The 20,000-nt window shown below is 43.0% G+C and overlaps 2 protein-coding genes across 2 annotated transcripts in view; both read right to left on the bottom strand.

Moving 5' to 3' along the window:
• Positions 1-8,063, bottom strand: part of LOC116062380 (agouti related neuropeptide) — a 10,128-nt gene extending 2,065 nt beyond the window's left edge. Inside the window, exons 1-3 of the mRNA XM_031317055.1 lie at positions 8,024-8,063; positions 3,273-3,412; positions 58-155 (exon numbers count right to left, since the gene is read on the bottom strand). Of these exons, the coding sequence (XP_031172915.1) occupies positions 58-155; positions 3,273-3,411 (237 nt within the window). The 5' untranslated portion in view covers position 3,412; positions 8,024-8,063. The remainder of the gene's footprint in view (positions 1-57; positions 156-3,272; positions 3,413-8,023) is intronic.
• Positions 8,064-12,195: 4,132 nt separating this feature from the next.
• On the bottom strand, positions 12,196-18,293 carry LOC116062381 (chymotrypsin A-like). Its single transcript, XM_031317057.1, has 7 exons — positions 18,231-18,293; positions 16,770-16,873; positions 15,779-15,858; positions 14,111-14,189; positions 13,848-14,028; positions 12,998-13,131; positions 12,196-12,399 (listed from the first exon to the last, which is right to left on the bottom strand). Exons 1-7 carry the CDS (start codon positions 18,280-18,282, stop codon positions 12,238-12,240), a joined length of 792 nt encoding a protein of 263 aa, XP_031172917.1. The 5' UTR covers positions 18,283-18,293; the 3' UTR covers positions 12,196-12,237.
• Between the last annotated feature and the right edge of the window lie 1,707 nt (positions 18,294-20,000).

Raw genomic sequence — 20,000 nt, 5'->3', positions numbered from 1 at the left:
CTAACATGCTAACACATGCTAACACATGCTAACGCTTAGAGAATAAGCCCCGCCAACCTCGTCGTATGAGGCTGCGTCCATCAGGAAGCGATCCTCCGCAGAGTCGACAGGAAGGAGGGCGGAGTCACGCAGCGGGTCGGGGGCGTGGCTTCTCTCTGCAGGAAACAGAAACAAACACACCTGCTGGTAGCTGTCGGTTAGCGTGGTTGGTGACCCCTAACGGTGCAGATCCATGTGACCGTGGGACGCTTCTGTCGCGCTGCGCTCCACTCTATTCCTATCGGTGATGTCAAGCAACTTCAACGTGCACACAAAGCATCCTGGGAAAGCTGATGCCCATCTTTATGCAAATGAATCCGTTGAAGACTGTCCAGTAGAAGTAGACGAAAATCTTTTAAACTGACCTTTGTTGATCTGAAATGAAGACAGATTCAGCAACTGCACAGCCTATTTCTCTCTTAAAATGTTTTCAGAAACACGTTTCGGTGAACTATTTTAGTCCAATATGAGATCGTATTCTGAACGAGCCGCCATGACAGTCTGTTGAAACTGTCGAGCAGCCAGACCCACGTGACACGTTTGTCCAATCAGCTGCCGGTCAGGGGCGTGGAGCATCAACCATGGACGTATGCCGTCATGACACCACGCTTCAGTCGGGTCGGTCAAATGGATCAGTACCGTCAGCGTCACTGGTGAGCCCCGAGGTAGAAACATGTGAGACACGCTGGAAGTCCATCAGCACGATATAAAGACATCTGAAGGTGGTTCTATGTTATATACTACATTATATATATATATATATATACTAACCCTAACCCTCTATATTTGGGATCTAGATTATTAAACTAATAATGAACAAATTGTCCAAAAAAAAACTCGAAAAAAAGAGACAAAAAAAAATTAAATAAACCCTAAAACAAAGAGACAAACAAATTAGACAAAAAACTGGAATAAAACCTCAAGTGACAAAAACGTTGAAAAATTGTCCGAAAGACGCATCAAAAGGTCCAGAAAAGCAGCAACATCTTATGAAAAAGACCAGGATGGATTATTATTGGATGGATTATTATTGGATGGATTATTATAGGATGGGTTATCATTAGGGCCTGAGAGCTGACAGTGGCTAAGGCGCTATTAAAACTGAAGGAATTATTTTCCTGGCAAATGAATTGGCTTTTTGACGGGCTTAACATATTCAAAAACTCACCAAATTTGGCGGTCGCATCAAGTCTGGTGAAAATTTACGTATTTTAAGGGTTTCGGGAATAGGCGCGCAAAAATGGCTCGCTAGCGCCCCTTACAAAGTTAAAAGAATTGAGCCCCTGCAGTGCGTTTAACGTAGACTCACGAAAATTGGTACACATATCTAACATGTCAAGATGTACAAAAAACGTCATTGGAGCCATACCCTAAACCCAACAGGAAGTCTGCCATTTTGATTTCAAAGTTCGAAATTAGTGTGATTTTGGCCATTTCCACATGTCGTACTTTAACGAACTCCTCCTAGAGATTTCATCTGATCAACTTCAAATTCGGTCTGTGCCATCTTAAGACATTAAAGATGAAAAGTTGTTAAAAGAAAAACTTTTCGTCATAGGGCATGGCCGTGGCGGGGCGGCCATTTTGTGCGTTTCGCCATCAAAACAGGAAGTGGGTGTAACTCGAGTGTACATTGTCCAACTGGCTCGAAACTTTTCAGGATTCATAAGAGTCCAACCCTGAGGACAAATAAAGGCCGATATCTACTTAAAGTCATAGCGCCCCCTAGTGGCAACAGGAAGTAGGCCTAAAAGTCAAGGTGCTATACTTTAACGAACTCCTCCTAGAGATTTCATCCGATGTACTTCAAACTTGGTCTCTATCATCCCAACACCTTAAAGATGAAAAGTTATTAAAAGAAAAACTTTTCACAACTTTCATAAATGCTGACCCATCTAAGATAGAGTCTTGTGTGAAGTATCAATGAACTCAGCAGAGAGTTCCTTCTTCATTGGTGATGATTTGCGTTGTCTGAGTGCCGTGCAAATGCACGGTCGCAAGGAGCGGCGTCCGCCAGTAACCCCGATGAGGCGCGAGGGCCCGTCCATCGCTGATTGCAGCTTTAACATTAGAATGGCCATGACGGTTCAGTCCTGCTGCTGCCTGACTTTTCCTAAAAGAGTCTGTATTTTAATTTAAAATTGTTTTATATACATTACACAAAAGGCAAAGAAAATACAATCACTTTACCTATTTCGGCCATACACGGTCATATTGACCGCTCGGATTTTCGCGGTATTGTTTTTAATTTTTCGCGCAGTTCAAGATGCATCTTGGTTGCTTAGTAACTACCATAGTCTCTGTCAGAGCAACGTAACTAGCGGTCTCGAGTAACAAGTGTGGGCATCACCGATGGGCCGAAGGCAAAGCCAGAGATGGTAACGTAGGCTACTACGGCGTGGAGGAACTCTGTTCTGAATCAGAAGGCAAACACCGGGCGCTCGCTCTGTGAAAGGCGCCGTACACGTAGATGGCCGGTGGCTGTTTGCATGTTCATATAACTTTATACATCCTCGAACTGGCTGGAATCGTTGCACACATCCTCTCCAAGGACTGCACCAGCAGTAACATTGCCCGGGGGAAGTTCATGCAGCTACTGGCAGAGGAGCTGAGAGCGGAGTTTATGGAGGAAAAAAGGGCCGCGGCTCACGGTCCAAGCAGCGCTGACACCGCAGCAGACACCAAAACAGAGGCAGTGCCAGGTTAGGTTATAGCTAAATGCTCAAATAAGATACTTATAATTGTTATTTGGCTGTTATGAGTTAAGCTGAATGAATTCCCACACCATATTTTTCGGGATATGAATGAATGAAATAATTACGGTTTACTATGCCATGATATGAATAATTGAAACACGTATTACTACTCAAATGTATAATTAAACTCGTTAAAATGTACATTTCGCTGTTATTACGTTTTTCTAAAGATATCCTAACACAATACATAATACAATATCGCAATTAGGTATTTATCATGAGAGATTATAGAGTTTGGAATGTGGCGGTCATAATGACCGCTCACGGCACTTCTAGTAGTCATGGAATTCCGGCACTTCTAGTGTTAATTGGATGTATTATTATGGGATGGATTATTATGGGATGGGTTATTATTATTATTAACCCTATTATTGTTTATATGTCAACATGTCAACGCTTCCACATAAAAGGATCAATCTTTAGCAGCGATGGATCGAGGTTTGGTCGGAGCTCTGTGATTGGCTGGCTGTCACTGACCCAGGTCTGACAGGTACGCGCCGTTGCCGCGGCGACCAGCAGGCGCACCGTCGTCCAGCTGGAGGTTTCCATGAACCAACGAAGAAGAGAGACGCAGCAGACTGAAGGAGAAACAGCAGAGCAGCGCCAACACAAACATCCTGCAGCAGAAGAAGAGTTAGAGACAACATTATGGGATGTATGGATATATGGGACAACATTATGGGATGTATGGATATATGGGACGACATTATGGGATGTATGGATATATGGGACGACATTATGGGATGTATGGATATTTTTCACCTGCTATCCTTCTCTGGTTCATAATGCATAAAGTATCTATCTGGCTCTCTGTCTGTCTCTGTCTCTCTCTCTCTCTCTCTCTCTCTCTCTCTCTATATATATATATATATATATACAATTTACAATAACATTTTAGTATATATTTCATTATATCTTTTAATGGGACAACACTGTAGAAATTACACTTTGCTCCAATGTAAAGTATGAAGTGTACAGCTTGTATAACAGAGTAAATGTGCTGTACCCTCAAAATAACTCAACACACAGCCATTAATGTCTAAACCTGGCAACTAAAGTCAGTCCACCCCTATGTTAAATTCCCATAGAGGCAGGCAGACTTTTATTTTGAAAGGCCAGTTATTTCATGGATCCAGGATACTATGCATCCTGATAAAGTTCCCTTGGTCCCCACATCATCACATACCCTTCACCATACATTGAAGGGTATGAGATGATGTGGGGTATGGTGAAGGGTATGTGATGATGGGGGGGTATGGTGAAGGGTATGTGATGATGTGGGGTATGGTGAAGGGTATGTGATGATGTGGGGGTATGGTGAAGGGTATGTGATGATGTCGGGGTATGGTGAAGGGTATGTGATGATGTCGGGGTATGGTGAAGGGTATGTGATGATGTGGGGTATGGTGAAGGGTATGTGATGATGTGGGGTATGGTGAAGGGTATGTGATGATGGGGGGGTATGGTGAAGGGTATGTGATGATGTGGGGTATGGTGAAGGGTATCTGATGATGTGGGGGTATGGTGAAGGGTATGTGATGATGTGGGGGTATGGTGAAGGGTATGTGATGATGTGGGGGTATGGTGAAGGGTATGTGATGATGTGGGGTATGGTGAAGGGTATGTGATGATGTGGGGGTATGGTGAAGGGTATGTGATGATGTGGGGTATGGTGAAGGGTATGTGATGATGTGGGGTATGGTGAAGGGTATGTGATGATGTGGGGTATGGTGAAGGGTATGTGATGATGTGGGGGTATGGTGAAGGGTATGTGATGATGTGGGGTATGGTGAAGGGTATGTGATGATGTGGGGGTATGGTGAAGGGTATGTGATGATGTGGGGGTATGGTGAAGGGTATGTGATGATGTCGGGGTATGGTGAAGGGTATGTGATGATGTGGGGGTATGGTGAAGGGTATGTGATGATGTGGGGTATGGTGAAGGGTATGTGATGATGTGGGGGTATGGTGAAGGGTATGTGATGATGTGGGGGTATGGTGAAGGGTATGTGATGATGTGGGGTATGGTGAAGGGTATGTGATGATGTGGGGGTATGGTGAAGGGTATGTGATGATGTGGGGTATGGTGAAGGGTATGTGATGATGTCGGGGTATGGTGAAGGGTATGTGATGATGTGGGGGCCAAGGGCAGTGTCATTTCTTCAGTGTTGTCCCATTAAAAGATATAATGAAATATTTACTAAAATGTGAGGGGTTACTCACTTTTGTGAGATACTGTGTATATATATTAGGGCTGTCAAACGATTACATTTTTTTAATCGCGATTAATCGCTGAATTTCTATAGTTAATCGCGAATAATCGCATATTTTATCACATGATTAAAATTCTATTATTTTGCATTTCAGAACAGTTTTTAAGTCCATATTAACAATGGAAAGCAATTCTTACCAGTGGATCTTGATTGGGAATGAAATGAATGCAAAGAAAGTTACTTTATGAACTTGATTTTAAGATTTGTAATTATTTATTTACTGTAAACAAAAAAAAAAAGTGTGAATCTTTCATTATTGCACAATTCCAAGTACCTAACTAAAAAACTAAAAATCCCTCTCCTTACCAGAGTCAATCTAGTGTTTAGTAACTCCTAAATAATGTTGATTCCTCACTGACGTCCAGTGATCACCGGTTAATGAGACAGCGTTTGCAGCACTCTGCAGCTGTTGGACTGCTTTCTCCGTGTCATACAGGCTGTGTGTGGTGAAACTATTGTCCCCCCTCGACGGCAACGAGACAGGTCAGAACACGACAACCGTACGTCTTTAAGACCCAAGTCCTCTACGATGCTGACGGGTCTGCAGTTGTTGCCACCCGTTTCGCAAGAGCTGTAGTAATTTTTGGGGATTTGGTTTCATCCACAGGTCGGCAAGTAGCATGCTAGCGGTAGCATCATGTTAACTGTACTACTATGCTTAGCTCCATAGGTGGTAGCTCAAGCTTGACGTGCTTCGGTGATATTTTAATTCAGCTTTACACAACGTGCACATGGCTCTGACTTGTATACGAGCTGTCTGGGAGTTTCTGAAAATAAAAAGCTCCATTCAGAGTTATTGCTGCTGTGTTTCTCCATCATGCTGCAGCAGCAGCAGCAGGAAGTGTTAGGAGGAAGTGGCAGCTTGATGAGAAGTAACGGTGCTGCAAAGGGTCAAAATAGTAGCCTGTTAGGCATGACGCAAAGCCCAGTGAAGTGGAAAATAAATTAATAAATGGCGGCATGCGATTAATGCGATTAAAAAAAATGTACGCGTTAAGCTCGGCCCTTAATCGTACCGCGATTAACGCGTTAATGCTGACAGCCCTAATATATATATTACCTGTGTACACTCAGAGGAGATCAACTGATAGTGCAGGGTGAAAGACAAATTACAAACTATGACCCCAGGGTCATAACATTAGAACAATATAATAATAATAATACTAATAATATAATTATTTATAATAATATATATATATATATATATACATATCTAGGCCAATACCTAACTTCATTCAGGTATTTCTGGGAAAGAAATGCACATTTCTGAAATAGAAACTTTGAAAACGTTGCCCCGAGGAAACAGCAGGTAAATATAACTGAAGTAGTAGCATATATACGGAGCCCCTAGGGGGACATGACATCACCTCTCCGTCTCATTGGTCCTGCACCCCCACATCGGTGACCCTGACATCACCCCAGGAGACACAGGTAAAACACACTGTACCACCTTTCCAAGCCAAACACACACAAAAACGTCCACATTTCTTGGTGGAAAACAGACCAATCACAGACCAATCACATACCCATCACAGACCAATCACAGACCAATCACAGACCAATCACAGACCAATCACAGACCCATCACAGACCAATCACAGACCAATCACAGACCAATCACAGACCAATCACAGACCAATCACAATCCAATCACATACCAATCACATACCAATCACAGACCAATCACAGACCAATCACAGACCAATCACAATCCAATCACATACCAATCACAGACCAATAACAGACCAATCACAGACCAATCACATACCAATAATAGACCAATCACAGTCCAATCACAGACCACTCACATACCAATAATAGACCAATCACAGACCAATCACAGACCAATCACAGACCAATCACAGACCAATCACATACCAATCACAGACCAATCACAATCCAATCACATACCAATCACAGACCAATAACAGACCAATCACAGACCAATCACATACCAATAATAGACCAATCACAGTCCAATCACAGACCACTCACATACCAATAATAGACCAATCACAGACCAATCACAGACCCATCACAGACCAATCACAGACCAATCACAGACCAATCACAGACCAATCACAGACCAATCACATACCAATCACAGACCAATCACAATCCAATCACATACCAATCACATACCAATCACAGACCAATCACATACCAATAATAGACCAATCACAGTCCAATCACAGACCACTCACAGACCAATAACAGACCAATCACATACCAATCACATACCAATCACATACCAATAGCAGAACAATCGCAGACCAATCACATACCAATAATAGACCAATCACAGACCAATCACAGACCAATAACAGACCAATCACATACCAATCACATACCAATAGCAGACCAATCGCAGACCAATAACAGACCAATCACAGACCAATCGCAGACCAATCACAGACCAATCCCAGACCAATAACAGACCAATAACAGACCAATCGCATACCAATAGCAGACCAGTCGCAGACCAATAACAGACCAATCACAGACCAATCCCAGACCAATCACAGACCAATCACAGACCAATGACAGACCAATAACAGACCAATCACATACCAATAGCAGACCAATCGCAGACCAATAACAGACCAATCCCAGACCAATAACAGACCAATAACAGACCAATCACAGACCAATCGCAGACCAATCACAGACCAATCCCAGACCAATAACAGACCAATAACAGACCAATCACATACCAATAGCAGACCAATCGCAGACCAATAACAGACCAATCACAGACCAATCACAGACCAATCCCAGACCAATCACAGACCAATCACAGACCAATCACAGACCAATCACAGACCATCAGGCATCAGTTGTTCTGACAAACTGGCACCAAACTTTACAATGTTACAAAGTTCATTGTTACACACTAAGTGCAAGTTTAAAGTTCTGATAATCAATAATATATAATAGTATTAGAGAGAGACTCACCTGTCGCTGTGTCTGTGTCTCTGTGTCTGTGTGTCTCTGTGTGTCTGTCTCTGTTTCTGTGTCTGTGTCTCTGTGTCTCTGTCTCTGTCTCTGTGTCTCTGTGTCTGTGTGTCTGTGTGTCTCTGTGTCTCTGTGTCTCTGTCTCTGTGTCTGTGTGTCTCTGTGTCTGTGTGTCTCTGTGTCTCTGTGTCTCTGTGTCTCTGTGTCTGTGTGTCTCTGTGTCTCTGTGTCTCTGTGTCTGTGTGTCTCTGTGTCTCTGTGTCTCTGTGTCTGTGTGTCTCTGTGTCTCTGTATCTCTGTGTCTGTGTGTCTCTGTGTCTCTGTCTCTGTGTGTCTCTGTGTCTGTGTGTCTGTGTGTCTCTGTGTCTCTGTGTCTCTGTGTCTCTGTGTGTATCTGTGTCTGTGTCTCTGTGTCTCGGTCTCTCTGTAGCTCTGTGTCTCTGTGTCCGTGTCTCTCTCTCTGTGTCTTTGTGTCTTTGTGTCTTTGTGTCTCTGTGTCTCTGTGTCTCTGTGTCTTTGTGTCTCTGTGTCTCTGTGTCTCTGTGGCTCTGTGTCTGTGTCTCTGTGTCTCTGTGGCTCTGTGTCTGTGTCTGTGTCTGTGTCTCTGTCTCTGTGTCTCTGTGTCTCTGTGTCTCTGTGTCTCTGTGTCTGTGTCTCTGTGTTTGTGTCTCTCGGTGTCTGTGTCTGTGTCTGTGTGTCTCTGTGTCTGTGCCTCTCTGTGTCTCTGTCTCTCTGTTTCTGTGTCTCTGTGTCTCTGTGTCTCTCTGTCTCTCTGTGTTCTTTGTCTCTGTGTATGTGTGTCTGTCTCTCTGTGTTTCTCTGTATCTCTGTGTCTCTCTGTCTCTCTGTGTCTCTGTGTCTCTCTGTTCTGTTTCTCTGTGTCTCTGTGTCTCTCTGTCTCTCTGTGTTCTGTGTCTCTGTGTTTCTGTCCGAGGACATTTAAAGGAGTCTGAGCGATGACATCATCATCGTAAACAAACATCAGCTGATCTGCCTGATGTTTACTTTAAATGACGTAATCTTCTCATAATCACAATGTCCAGTTTCTCTTGTTTATCTCATTTTACATTAACTGAAATGGAACGCACCCCGTGTTCCCTTTCAGCCCAAACTGTCACCGATGCCGCGGCCGTTCCTCATGGCGTTACATCTGTTTTGATGTTGTTCTGTCTCTTTATGTCACGCTGTTCCCTCTTTGGAACGCAGGCAACGTTTTCTGCCCTTCTTAGACAGTTTCCTGGTTTTTCAGATGTTTTTGTCGCTTTATTTTCAACATTTTTGTTGCCTTTTTCAAGGTTTTTGTGGAAGATTTTGGACTCTAAACCCTGCAGCCAGAGGACCATAAACCGCCTGCAGCCGGGGGTTTGAACCCTGCAGCCAGAGGACCATAAACCGCCTGCAGCCGGGGGTTTGATGCCATAAGCAGGAAGTGTAGTGGCGAGTAATGAGCTCTGATTGGAGAACATTAGTTATTATTATTATTGTTGTGTTCAGCCGTTCCATCAATCAGCTGTTCTCATTACCGTCCCCGTCCTCCGGCTCCAAACATGGTGCCTCGCTTCTCTGAACTGATGACATCACAGATGCACTCACAGCCAATCAGCCGCAGCCAAGCCGCGCTGCCAGCTGATTACGGTCCAGCAGCTGAAAGGCTTTTTAATAACACAGGTTTATGATCAACAACAACAGAGCTGTTACCGTGACAACAGGGTTAACCTCAGAGCTCTGATGTTACGTTAGTTTCATGTAAACACGACAACGCTTTGACTTTTTTGTCGTTGCTTTTAAGGCTTTTGCCGTTTTTTTGAGTTTTTATACTTTTTTTGGGTCATTTTTGTTGCTTTTTCGGATGTTTTCTGCACTTCTTTCGAGGTTTTCGCCATTTTTGGATGTTGGCACTTTTTTTTCGGAGGAATTCATGTTTTTAGTTATAGTGTTAGTGCTAGTAGGCCTATTAAGAGGTGCGGATTAATTCAGGTAGGACTGTGTGTAGACATTTTTTATTATGTGTATTATGAGGTGGTCCGTGAAAATTCTTGATTACAAATAGTGGTCCACACACACAAAAAGTTTGAAAACCCCTGCACTACTGGAACAAACTGGAATATCTGGAACAAACTCCTGGAAGAATGCAGGTCGGCACCTACTCTCAGCTCTTTTAAATCAAGGCTGAAGACCTTTCTTTTTGATTTTGCCTTTTTTTAATTCATTGTACTGCATTGTGAATTTTATTCCTGTATTCTAGCTGTTTTTAATTTTGTATAAATTGTATTTAACTCTGTTTTAATTATTTTTAATTTCTAACTGTGTTTTAATTGTTTTATGTAAAGTACTTTGAATTGCACCGCTGCTGAAATGAGGGGACCGAGCCTTCTCTGTAGTAGCCCCCAAACTCTAAAACTTAAATCAACTTTGAAGACGCATTTTTACTCTCTTGCTTTTAACTCCCTTTGATTCCTAATGTGTTAATCTCTGTTAAGATTCAGAGCTATGAACTGAACTCAACTTTTTCTTATCTTTTTGTATATACAAACGTTCCATTGTTTTATTCTATGTTACATTATTTAATTCTACCTTTGCCTAACTATATTCATGGTACCTTGCACAATTGATTATGTATCTTTATGGCATACTGTTTTTGCCTTCCCTGCTCTACCTGTAAAGCACTTTGGGTCAACTGTTGTTCTTTTAAATGTGCTATATAAATAAAATGACTTGACTTGCCTTGCTGGGTGAGTTAGAGGGCGCCACATGGCTTTGATTATTAAGGTCTGTTTATTAGTCCCTGGAGAGGAAATGAAGAAAACAGAACATTAATGAACACACTTTCAGATATGAATACGTAACATACAACGTATTTCCTCTCTTTTTATAACAACATCTGTATGTTTAAAGGTTTTTACTGTTGTTTTGAGGATTTCTGTCTTTTTTTGAAAGAGATTGTGTCATTTTATATATCTTGCACTATATTACTTACAATATATCACTTACATTGCACATATCTGTACATGTTGTTCATACATTGTTCATATTACATAGCCATATTTATTCTGCTCTTATAAGGTAACAGCTAATACACTGCAAATATTTATATTTAATTTATATCACTCTAAACCACCTTCTGTTAACCAACTGTACACTACTGTCTATGCTGCACTATATTTTTGGTCCTGTCTAATGTGATATACAAGTATATATACTTGTATATCACATTGCACTTTTCTGCTCTTTTAGCACTTCTGGTTGGACACAAACTGCATTTTGTTGTCTTTGTACTTGTACAATGACAGTAAAATTAAATCTAATTTTCCAGACTGTTAAGGTTTGTTTTCTCCACAGAGATTAGAGAGTTCTGTTTTTTTTGGGCATTTTTAGGCCTTTATTGACAGGCCAGCTGAAGACAAGGAGAGAGAGAGGGGGGAATGACATGCAGCAAAGGGCCACAGGTCGGAGTCAATCCCACGCCCGCTGCGTCCAGGAGTAAACCTCTATATGTGGGCGCACGCTCTACCAACTGAGCTATCCGGGCGCCCAGAGAGTTCTGTTTAAGTGGAGATGTTATATGAGTTATAATATTAGTTTAATTTAAATGTTAAAAACAACAGACTTCCCTGCTGTTAGGGTACATATCATGTAAGAGATCATCAAACTTCAGCTGATTTCTTACATTAAGACAATTATTTTCTGTGAAATGTTGTGTTTAAATATGCAAATGAGGCTTTATGTGATGCTAACTTTTGGTGAATTTAGGAGAAATCTGTGAAGAAACATAAATGTTTTCTGTTGTTGTAAAAGACAAAAATGAATTAAAATGATGTTTTAGCCTGAGTTAACTTCAGAGGTGTTGGTGTATTTAGAGCTTTGAGCAAGGCTAGCTTTTTACCCCTGCTTCTAGTCGTTATGCTAAGCTAGGCTAACATGCTAACTCACTGTTTCTCTGGCAGAGACAGAAAAAGCATCTGATTGGACAAAAGTATTTATTTCATCAGCGTTCAGTGTGAACAAACGCGTTTTAATGAATTTTGGGCTTGCTGTTTGCCTCTGTGTTGTCTTTATGCTAAGCTAGGCTAACATGCTAACTCACGGTTTCTCTGGCAGAGAGAAAAACTGTAAGTTAGCATGTTAGCATGTTAGCTGACCCCGATTCCTTCAGAGTGAACAAATGACACAGATGAGTTTCTGAGTTTTATTGATGATCAGGTTTAAAGAGATGCTCAGTTGGCGGCGATGGTCTGGTCCATCCAGGCGCGGAGCTCGGTGACGCGGGCGTACACACCGGGAATTGTGGGAGTGCAGGTACCGCTGCCCCAGGACACGATGCCGACCAGAGTCCAGGCGCCGGCCTTCTGGCAGACCAGAGGACCGCCGGAGTCGCCCTGAAACACACAACCCAACGTAAAGAACAAGAAGGAAACTACCCAACGTAACGAACAAGAAGGAAACTACCCAACGTAAAGAACAGGAAGGAAACTGCCCAACGTAAAGAACAGGAAGGAAACTGCCCAACGTAAAGAACAGGAAGAAAACTACCCAACGTAACGAACAGGAAGGAAACTACTCAACGTAAAGAACAAGATGGAAACTACCCAACGTAAAGAACAAGAAGGAAACTACCCAACGTAAAGAACAGGAAGGAAACTACCCAACGTAAAGAACAGGAAGGAAACTACCCAACGTAAAGAACAGGAAGGAAACTACCCAACGTAAAGAACAAGAAGGAAACTACTCAATGTAAAGAACAAGAAGGAAACTACCCAATGTAACAAACAGGAAAGAAACTACCCAACGTAAAGAACAGGAAGGAAACTACCCAACGTAACGAACAGGAAGGAAACTACCTAACGTAAAGAACAAGAAGGAAACTACCCAACGTAACGAACAGGAAGGAAACTACCCAACAGCTATTTCAGCGTTTAGCTGCTTTAACCCCTGAGTGTAGACGGGCCGCGGTTTGCCGGCGTTAGCGCCCCTCACCATGCAGGAAGAAGCTCCGGACGCCCCAGCGCAGATCATCAGATTGGTGATCTTGTTGCCCCAGTAATTGCGGCACTGCTCATTGGTCAGCAGGGGGAGGGCAGCCTGCTGCAGAAGGGCAGGGGTGTCGGGGGCTGCAACACACACAAACATCACAGATCAACACACAGTGAACAACCAGGGGTCAAAGGTCAGAGGCCATCCACACAGAGACCCAAAATGTGAGTTGATTGAGCAACTTGAGTTGTTGTTGAACGATGCTGGTGTGGCGTGGCGGACATTTTGGCTACGCAAGGTGTCCCATGGTTGCACAAATGCACGTCCTACTCTCCCCCCATCCAGCTGGTAACCCCGACGCATTGGGGGAGGTGCGAGTTAGAGTTAAGATTCTTTGCCCGAGCCCGAGCCTGAACCGGACCGGACCCGACCCACGGGCCGGGCCCTTGACCAAGCATTTGTGTTTTTTTAATCATGACTTTATTAGCCGTATTCGGTGGGGAGCAAGCTCTGCCTTCTCCGGTAGCTCTGGGTGTCCTGACCTGACTTGAGTGTGAGGTAAACTGGGCTACATCGTGGCCAGTGCATCAGCATGCAGCCCATGGTGAAGGACAGTATTAATTAGGTGATGAGACCGTGGTGAAGGACAGTATTAATTAGGTGATGGAGACCAGAAAGTCTCCTATATGGTTCCAAGTCTTTGATTATGTTGTTATGCCGTACGTTGCTGCTTGCAGCTTTAATTCTTTTCAAACCTGCGAAAAATTTGGCATCTGCAGATTCTGTGCGCCTCGGCTAATAAGCAGCTCTGTTTCAGTGTCTACAGGCCTGCTCTCCTCTGATTGGCTCTCACCGTTGTAGCGGGTCAGGCCCCAGCCGCTGGTCACGCACTTCATGCCTCCGGGGAAGTTGTCTCCGGTCTCGGCCACGCACACGGGGGAAACACGCATGTTCATCTGGGCGGGGCTGGCCAGCTTCACCAGCAGGATGTCGTTGTTGATGGTGAAGCCGTTGTAGCGGGGGTGCTTGAACACCTGAGAGGAAATGACATCGTTATGAGCGGCGAACACACACAAGGAAGACGGCGTGATGAGACCGGGAGCAGATGCCACTCACCTGGGCGACCTTCATGACCTGGATGTTCTCGGCGTTGGAGGAGCGGTCGTGCTCTCCGAGGATCACGCGGTGGGACGTCCTGCACGAAGAGAACAGAGGGGGTAGATTCAAAATTGAATCATTTTGAATCTACAGCAAAAACTGAGCTAAAACAAAACAGGTTGTAAAATAGCAAACAAATGTCTACAGTTACGCTTTGTTCCAACTGCTAACACACTAACATGACGTGCATAGCACAATGATTTACACCGACACACAGAGAGCTAAACCTGTCTCCAAAAGTCTAGACACATTTTCTACTTTACACACATTTTGCAATTCAAAATGGCAACACAGTTCTCTGCATAAGATACAACAATCTGACATAAAGTCACATGTTTGCCATTTCAAAACTCTGCCATTCAAAATGACACTACATGAGCTGATTGGCCAATATATACACACCTGGCCAAACACCTCATTGGTTCATTGTTACCACTTCAATCAGGAAGTAGGCACTATGAAAAGACCACAGGTAAGCACCTCTTTTTTCTATATATTTTTCTGCAATTTTCTTTTTCAGTTTACTGTGTTTTGTGCATTGTTCAGTCCGATATAAATATATCTGCTGTGCATATGTTGCACTGACTTGTTTGGTGAAAAATAAAAAAATAAAAAGTTTCAACATCATGTGTGTAGGCCTATCTGCAAATATGTCTGTGCATGTGAACAATCTGAAGAACTTTCTACAATTTGAACTATTTTAGTATTATGGCAAATCATACTACAGATCATTATGCCCAACAGTGTGCAGTTGGTTAGACAAAGATCTGGTAATACGAATAAAGTGTGTGCCATTTGATTTTGATAATGCTATATGTAGTTTTGGTTGCAGGATCTATAAGGTATTTTGCAGTTTGGGTGTGTGGTTTTGTGAATTGTGTTAAGTATTTTGAATAAACCAGCCTAGTTTGCAAAATTGTGTTTCAGCAGTTGGAAAAACACTGTAAATGTAACCTATGGCTACAAAACAGAAGTAAAGAGGTAATCTATCCATAGTGTCTTGGTGTTTCCATATTACATCTGGCATATATATATATATATATATATATATATATATATATATATATATATATATATATATACTATATATAAAAATAAAAACAATCCATTTGGCAACCTGTTTGATGTCTTACACTATTCCAGTAATCATTATTTTGGTCTTTGATATACACTTATATAGATGTAAAAAATCTGCTGTTCCAGGTCCTCCGTGTGGAGCGACGGGGGGTGACGCACTGACAGGGCCGAAGATTTAAGATTATGCACTTTAACAATGCAGAGCTTTCCCATGGCTTGTGGAAGACTGGGGTGCATGTATTTGGCGGGCAGGGGGGTTTAGGTATTCTCCCTCAAGAAAATGTGAAGTTTTTCACTAAAAATGAAATGCTTTTTCACATAATTTAGTACCATTATTATCACCATGTCTAGATGAGAAGTACATAACTCTAAAAGCATAACAACAAAACGTGCTCATGATCGTTAGATCTGAGAGAAGTCATTTAGTTTGATTCATTGGGCTTGGGATTGGGCCAATAAGACGTCTTTGTTGCTGGGCCGAAGTTTTAGAACGCTAGGGGAACTTAACAATGTTCAAAACTCATAAAACCCATGAAAGCATGTACTGACTTGACGTTGCAGTGAGCAGCCGTCACCACCCAGTTCTCGTTGACCAGAGAGCCGCCGCAGAAGTGGAAGCCGGTGTAGTCCTGAAACAGAGAGTCAGAGCATGTTCACTAACACAACTCATGTTAACTGTAAACGTATCAAAGTTACTTCTGTTTAAAACCATCCGTCTGCCTTGAAATTAGTTCAACAAATCAGCTGTGTGTGTGTGTGTGTGTGTGTGTGTGTGTAAGTGTGTGTCTATGTCTGTCTGAGTGTGTGTGTGTGTGTGTGTGTGTCTATGTCTGTCTGAGTGTGTGTGTGTGTGTGTGTATGTGTGTGTGTGTGTGTGTGTCTGTCTGAGTGTATGTGTGTGTGTGTGTGTGTGAGTGTGTTTGTGTGTCTGTGTGTGTGTGTGTGTGTGTGTGTGTCTGTGTATGTGTGTCTGCGTGTGTGTGTGTGTGTGTGTGTATCTGTGTGTGTGTGTGTGTGTGTGTCTGTGTATGTGTGTGTGTGTGTGTGTGTTTGTGTGTGTGTGTGTGTGTGTGTGTGTGTGTGTATCTGTATGTGTGTGTGTGTGTGTGTGTGTGTGTGTTTGTGTGTGTGTGTGTGTGTGTGTGTTTATGTGTGTGTGTGTGTGTGTGTGTGTGTGTCTGAGTGTATGTGTGTGTGTGTGTGTGTGTGTGTGTTGTGTGTGTGTGTGTGTGTGTGGTGTGTGTGTGTGTGTGTCTGCGTGTGTGTGTGTGTGTGTGTGTCTGTGTGTGTGTGTGTGTGTGTGTGTGTTGTGTGTGTGTGTGTGTGTATCTGTGTGTGTGGTGTGTGTGTGTGTGTGTGTGTGTGTGTGTGTGTGTGTGTGTGTGTATCTGTATGTGTGTGTGTGTGTGTGTGTGTGTGTGTGTGTGTGTGTGTGTTTGTGTGTGTGTGTGTGTGTGTGTGTTTATGTGTGTGTGTGTGTGTGTGTGTGTGTGTGTGTGTGTGTGTGTGTGTGTGTGTGTGTGTGTGTGTGTGTGTTTACCTGCAGGGACACCTGCCAGGGCCAGGAGTGGGGCACGGCCTCCTCACCGTTGACGATACGAGAGTATCCGGTGATGACGGGAGGGATGGCGGGAGTGCCGCAACCTGGTGACATCATTGTGACATCATTTAAAAAAACAACGTAGATTTGGGTTCAGGACTTCCTTTATCAGAATGATCCACCTGACTTCCTCTGTCTACGTCTGCATCCTTAAAGCTCCAGAAACCATCCAACAATCTGTAAGGACATTCCTAGCATGACTGGGCATGTTTCTACCTCTCATACCTAAAACAACAATAATAATAATTCAAATATAAATCCTTTGTTTACGTAAACACACTTGCAGCAAGAAACTCCTACCAAACCGTACATGTTCACATCTTTTGGCATTGCTCTACTTTTAAAGACAACGTTTAGTTTAGCTTTTCAAAAAAATATTTTTACATTAGTGGTATTAATACAATTTATAAGTCAAATTCTGACTAAGTAAACCCATTTCCACTCTTTCAAACTACTACACGTTTATGGCAGCAATCCAGTTTAGGCTTTCAGCTTTCAGCATTCACACGTCATGTAGTAGTTTAGGACTGATCCCCTCTTACCCATGCAGCTAACAGAAGGCTACCAACATGACAGTTGTTCTGATGAAGCCCCTGTTCTCATGTCAAGACGATAAATCAAATGAAAAACACACATCTCATCAACGCTTTTGTAACTATCGTACGAAAACTTATGCACAACAATAAGCACAATCATTTATGAAATTACAGCACCTGCCGGCCGCTCACATGACAGTTACCTGATAAATATATATATATTTTTTTGATTAGGACAATGCACATTAATCAACATTTCTGTAAATGTGCCAGTGTTAGTTAGTCGGCTAATTTTCAACTGTAGCCCTAGTTACCCAGCATGCATGTCTTTTATGGTGGGAGGAAACCCACGCAAACACGGGGAGAACATGCACATCCACACAGACAGGCCCTGCCCGGACCAGGGATCCAACCTTGCCCAGACCGGGGATTGAACTCTGCCGTGCCTACTTGCTGTGAGGCAGAAGTGCTAACCACTGAGCCACCGCGCTGCCAATAAAGAAGTTACAATCACTCAGTCTTAGTTTTTCTTTAGGGTCAGTCACAGTGGACAGATTCTGGCCTCTAATCCAGTACCGGCCAGGTACCTGGCCTGTGGAGGACCAGGCCAGACTGGGCCAGGTACCTGGCCTGTGGACCGGGCCAGGTACCTGGATTACTCCGTGAGCAGGACGCTGAGTTTGTTTCAACATTTTGATGTGAAACACGCGGCTCAGTTATCAGCTGAATTTAAGAAGATATAAAGACATGGAGAGAATGCCCTTAGATCTCCCAATAAGTAAAGAAGTCAGAGTTTCTGCTCAGACGTTACCCAGCATGCTTCACTGTCTCAGCTGGTACCCTGATGGGAAAGAGATTGTCTCACCGTAGGCGACGCCAGCGAAGGCGAGGCAAGAGAGGATCCAAAGGAAGGCCATGGCTCGATCATGTCGGCTCTGTCGGAGCCAGAAGCTTTTATACAGACAGGGAGACATGGGATTGGTCGGGACAGGGAGACGTGGGATTGGTCGGGACAGGGAGACGTGGGATTGGTCGGGACAGGGAGACGTGGGATTGGTCGGGACAGGACGGGGCAGGGAGACGTGGGATTGTTTGGGACAGGACGGGGCAGGGAGACATGGGATTGGTCGGGACAGGACGAGGCAGGGAGACGTGGGATTGGTCGGGACAGGACGGGGCAGGGAGACGTGGGATTGGTCGGGACGGGGCAGGGAGACGTGGGATTGTTTGGGACAGGGAGACGTGGGATTGGTCGGGACAGGGAGACTTGGGATTGGTCGGGACAGGACGGGGCAGGGAGACGTGGGATTGGTTGGGACAGGGAGACGTGGGATTGGTCGGGACAGGGAGACGTGGGATTGGTCGGGACAGGACGGGGCAGGGAGACGTGGGATTGGTTGGGACAGGGAGACGTGGGATTGGTCGGGACAGGGAGACGTGGGATTGGTCGGGACAGGACAGGACATCTTATCTGCGACGGTGGGAGTTTGGACAGCTGGAGCTGACAGAGAGTTTTCCAGCATGTCAGATTTTAGAGTTTCCAGACTCTGACTGTTTTTAGTCAAATGATTGATTACAAAACTATTAAAATTGTGTTTTACAGCAAATAATCATCAACTGGCGATTAATATCCAAGAGGAACAAACCTAAACCTAACCCAAACATGCTTCTCTGTGTTACAAAGAGAGTTAGTCTGTGGAATATCATTACTCTCATTGTCCAATATCATTACTCACTGAATATGATCACCACTACTGGCCAATATTCAAATAATGTGCAATAACCCACACTGCATATCACACTGTATATAAAACCATACTTACTTATACTTTATATATATATATATATATATATATATATATATATATATATATATAGTGTCTCAACTGTGCACCTTATCCCCCTTTATTGCACTACTTATTTTATCTCATGTTATATTTGTTACGTATATGTTGGCACTGAAAGGAGTTGCTTTTAATCTCATTGTCCGTGTGTATAGTGACAATAAAAGTTATTCTTCTTCTAGCACAGTCAGTCTGTGGAATAACTAAAAGAAAACTCTGCAGAAACTAAATATAAATGTTAAAGGGCTGAGGTCCAAGAAGAGCAATGTCCAAAAATGATTCACTTTACTATCGTAAAAAGGAGATTTCTTGGCTAATTTCAACATGTCTTTTTATCCTAAAAAAACTAAATATTCATATTTTTCTGTGTTTTGGATTGACCCCAGAGGGTTCATCTCCTCTTCTGTCTCCTTGACTCTCCTGTTGGTCAAATCTGACCCATTTTCAAAAAGTTTCTATATCAGAAATTTGGGTTTTCTTTCAAACAAATTGTCCAAAAAAATTACATGGATGGTTGCGTACAACGCTCTTCACTAGTAAAATAAATAATCAGTTCACTACTTTCATTGAATTTGGGTGTTTTAGTAAATTTTATAGCATGTAAAGAAAAAACAATTGATAAAAGAAAACATGTCAGACAAAAGTGACACAAATGTTACAAAAATGTCAAAAAAAAGCTTTAAATATTTGGGAAAAAACCCACAAAAACTTCAAAAGGCTCATAAAAAGTCGACAAAAAAGACATCAATAAAGGTTTTTCATTTAAAATTTTGACTCAGAAAACCAAAAGT

This window comes from Sander lucioperca, chromosome 3 (genome assembly GCF_008315115.2).
Source record: "Sander lucioperca isolate FBNREF2018 chromosome 3, SLUC_FBN_1.2, whole genome shotgun sequence".
Classification (NCBI taxonomy): Eukaryota; Metazoa; Chordata; class Actinopteri; order Perciformes; family Percidae; genus Sander; species Sander lucioperca.
Note: the sequence above shows the minus strand (reverse complement) of the source record. Positions and strands in the feature narration are given on the sequence as shown.